The 4,021-nt window shown below is 50.3% G+C and overlaps 1 protein-coding gene across 1 annotated transcript; it reads right to left on the bottom strand.

The window, feature by feature from the left end:
- Positions 1 to 1,991: 1,991 nt before the first annotated feature.
- LOC121918057 (coiled-coil domain-containing protein 157-like) lies at positions 1,992 to 3,877 on the bottom strand (the record flags this gene model as incomplete). The annotated part of the gene is made up of 5 exons (XM_042444166.1): positions 1,992 to 2,147; positions 2,234 to 2,376; positions 2,854 to 3,022; positions 3,115 to 3,291; positions 3,618 to 3,877. Coding segments are annotated over 5 exons (833 nt in total), but the record flags the coding sequence as incomplete, so codon positions are not given.
- Positions 3,878 to 4,021: the final 144 nt, after the last annotated feature.

The following is a 4,021-nucleotide window of genomic DNA, read 5'->3' as shown; positions in this document are numbered from 1 at the left end:
AGGGTTTTCTTAGGCACAAGCTCTACAGGATTTAGATGATGGTGTTGTTGATGATGATGATGATGATGATGATGATGTGTGTGTGTGTGTGTGTGTGTATAAAATTAGCTTAAGGGGGTGTTTGTGGCCAGTAGATGGCAATCTCACACCACCATTAAGCATCTGAGGACTAAATAGAAGGGCATTTTTGAAACAAAAGTATGCAGTACCTGTAATTTGATAAAAGAAAAGGCTGAACATGCCTAAGAGCCAGTGTGCAGAGGAAGATTGTTAGGAGTTCTGGGTCCAAGAATGATCCCATGTCACAACCACCACTAAACCAGACTGCTGCACATCTCTGTTGTTGTTGTATACCTTCAACCTATCCTGAGGTTTTCTTGACAATATTAGTTCAGAAGAGGTTTGCCATGGCAATCCACTGAGGCTGAGAAGGTGTGACTTGACCAAGTTCACCCAGTGGGTTTCATGGCTGAGAAGGGAACCGAACTCCGGTCTCCAGAGTCATAGTCCAATGCTCAAACCACTAAACACTAAACAAAACACTGGCTCCGGTGTACAGCTCCGCTGGCTTGTAAATCCCCATTTCCTTTTGACTTTTGTAATTTCATCCTCTTCTTCTAGGTACATTTTGTCTCCTTATGTAGAAGTGAAGCAGGAAACTCTTGGTTCAGTACTCAGACCTTGGATTGGGTGGGGTCCCTTCCAGCTCTATGGTTCTACTATGCTGACCCTATAGAATCCTAGAATCCTAGAGTTGGAAGAGACCCAAATATAATTCTCACCCCTAATTTTTGTGGGTTTTTTTTGGCTATGTGGCCATGTTTAAGAAGACACAGGGTCACTCAGTGTGTGTATGTATGTGTATGTATATATATATATACACACACACACACACACACCCTCTTCTATGCCAACATTCTCTGAAGATGCCAGCCACAGATGCTGGCGAAACGTCAGGAACAAATTCTTCTAGAACATGGCCACATAGCCCCCCAAACTCACAAAAAACTATGGACGCCGGCCACGAAAGCCTTCAACTTCACAATTCTCATCCTATGTCCACCCTTAGCAGAGAATGCAGGTCCCGAGAATATACCTGATACTGAATCTGAAATCAGTTCCCAACCCTTGCACAACAGTCTGTGCTAGAGATTACTTTAAATTTCTTTCTGCTACAGCTTGAAAAACACAATTCCAGGGAGTGGGTCTAGCTGTTATAGGAATAAAACAAGATCAGCTGTAAAAGGAGGGAGAAAAAAAAAGAGTATGGATAACTGGGGAAGAAAATTGGTATTTTATTTAGTATTAGATAATTGTTTGTGAATATCCTCCAGGGCAACTCTATGGTCAACATCCGACAGACACTGACCATAGCACTGCATTGGAGGAGCTACAAAGGCCTAGCAGAGTGTCCTCTCTAGGAATCTCTAGGTCAGGGGTAGGCAACTTTTTTGAGTCGGGGGCCGGGTTGCTGTCCCTCAGACAACTGGGGGGCCGAAGCCAAAAAATAAATAATTAAATAATTTTTTTAAAAAAATTAAATAAATAAATCAGGACAAATGTAGGACAAAAATTTCCAATGGAGGATACTTTTTTTTAAAAAAAATTGGAGGACACATGAAAAAATTTGCTGATTTTTAAAAAAATGTTAATATAAATGCATGTTTCTGAAGCTTCTATAGACAATTGCCCCGCTTGCCTGCCGCTTGCCCTCCCTTGCCCGCCTCCTCCTGATAGGCCAAAGGCCCCGCGCCCTCACGCGAGAGGCCAAAGGCTCCGGCGGCAATCGGCGGCAGGACCGGGCGGGGGCCGGTCCCAAGGCCTTGCCGGGCCGCATCCGGCCCGCGGGCCGCAGGTTGCCTACCCCTGCTCTAGGTCTTCCAGGACAACTCTATGGTCAACGTCCGACAGACACTGACCATAGAACTGCATTGGAGGAGCTACAAAGGCTTAGCAGAGCATCCTCTCTAGGAATCTCTAGGGCTTTCAGTGTGACTTTCAGTCTCCTTTCTTACCCTGTCACCAAACCTTTTCTGCATCAGAGGTGCTACAAAACCATCTACTCACCCCATTGGAGAGCACGGCCCACCGTTTTCGTATGGGTTGTCTGCGTCAGATGCGATCCACAGCTGGGTTGGCGGCATAATCTAAAGAGAGATGTTCCCGCTACACCTTGGCGTCCAAGAACCAAGGGTCTTCCGCCTGGACCGCTCACTGGGACCCCCGCACTCACCTTTGTTTCTTCCCGTAGTAGTGTGGCCTCCTCCATCTTGGCCAGGGCAGCGCGCAGCCGCGTGTTCTCCTCCTCCAGGACGCTGATCTGGATGTTGTTGGCCCGGAGCTGCTTCCCTATGTCTTCCATGACGTCCCCGGTGCCTGCAAAGCGGCGCAAGGAAGCCAGAGGTCAAGACAGGAGGACATGATATGGCATCATGCTCTCTCATCGCAAGTGTCCCTTTCGGGGCATCCTTGGCTGCTTAGGTCCTTCCCTGGCTTCCTAAAGATCATGTTCTCGTGTGCTTTCAACTAAGAGCAACCTCTCCTGTTGCAATATTGCCACCTAGTGTCCCATGTGTCAATGAGATGTCATCAGGAAAACGAATAACCTCATATTTGCTGAGGTATATATATATAAATACATATGTGTGTGTGCGTGCATGCATGCATATATATATTGTGCTTGAGGTCCTACGAATGCAGAGAGGATTAATTTTGTTTCAAGAACTGATACAATTTTCTCCCAGGATGGGATTCAATGAGAGCCTTTTTTCTGGCATATGCTGGAAGCTGTGCATGACGCACCCACGCATGATGCGTGCTTACTGTATGCGCCTTGAGAGATCCAGTCCTTACCTTCAAAGTGTGCCTCCACAGGGACATGAAGGTCTGGGTACAACACCAGCAACCTCTCCCTCTTCTTCGTCTCCCGGACCAGTTCCCCCAGCTCCGAGATGGTCCTCCGCAGCTCAGAGGCGCACTGCTCCATGCGCAGCTTCTCCTGCTCTGCTTTCTCTGTCAGCCTCTGCATTGAGACAGGAGTGTGGTTAAATCCCCCCGCCGGGCGCTATGCCTATGGAGGACAAGGACAAGGGTCTGCCGGTGCTGACCACTGACCTGCTGCTCCTCCAGCCGACGCTGGGTCTGCTGCCTCCCTTCTTGCATCTCCTTCACGCTCTCCTTTATCAGGACATGCGCCTCTTCGCTGTCGGCCAGGCCGGCCCTCAGCTGCTCGCACTCTTGGTCCAGGCGGTCCAGCTGCTGCATCAGGGCTCTCTGCTTGGCCTGGAGAGACTTCCGGAAGCAAGGGAAAGAGAAGGGCAACTGTAGCATCCCCATGTGCAGCAATGTCCAAACTCTGGCCCTCCAGGTGTTTTGGACTCCAGCTCCCAGCATCCCAGACCATTGGCCAAGGTGGCTGGGGCTTCTGGGAGCTGAGGTCCAAAACACCTGGAGGGCCAGAGTTTGGACACCGCTGCCCTAGACATGAGAGCCTTCATGATGCCCTTGACTGCAACCCCCATCGTCCTCAACCAGCGAGAGAAGGCATAAATAGAGTTGTCGGTGAGCAGATGGAGGAAACAAAACGCGACTCGGCCCAACAAAAGGGAGGTCCCCGCCTCTTTGTGCCGGAGCACGCTCTCCACCTTGGCCTTCTCCTTGTCCAGCTTCGTCGTGGCCAGGCCCAGCTGCCTCTTGACCGCCTCCAGCTGACCAGCCAGGACCTCTAGCCGCTCCTCCCGGCTCTCCACTTCGGCCTTGTCTTCAAGCGCATCTCCTGCAGCATATCCCCTTTGGCCTGCTCTGTGGAAGGCATGGCAGTTTAGGAGCGGACCAGGAGGAGGACCCTTGTTGCATGGCCCACCGTTCCTGTGCACCACTCAATGTTGTTAGACTATAAGCCCCAGCAGGCTTCGCCAATCGCTTTGCTGGCCTTGGTTGGCAGAAGCTGCAACTCGGCAACCGCCTGTGCAATGCCCACCTTGGCATAGGACCACTCAGAGGCACTCTGCAGCTCTCCTAC

The sequence above is a fragment of the Sceloporus undulatus genome, unplaced genomic scaffold (assembly GCF_019175285.1).
Source record: "Sceloporus undulatus isolate JIND9_A2432 ecotype Alabama unplaced genomic scaffold, SceUnd_v1.1 scaffold_3525, whole genome shotgun sequence".
Classification (NCBI taxonomy): domain Eukaryota; kingdom Metazoa; phylum Chordata; class Lepidosauria; order Squamata; family Phrynosomatidae; genus Sceloporus; species Sceloporus undulatus.
Note: the sequence above shows the minus strand (reverse complement) of the source record. Positions and strands in the feature narration are given on the sequence as shown.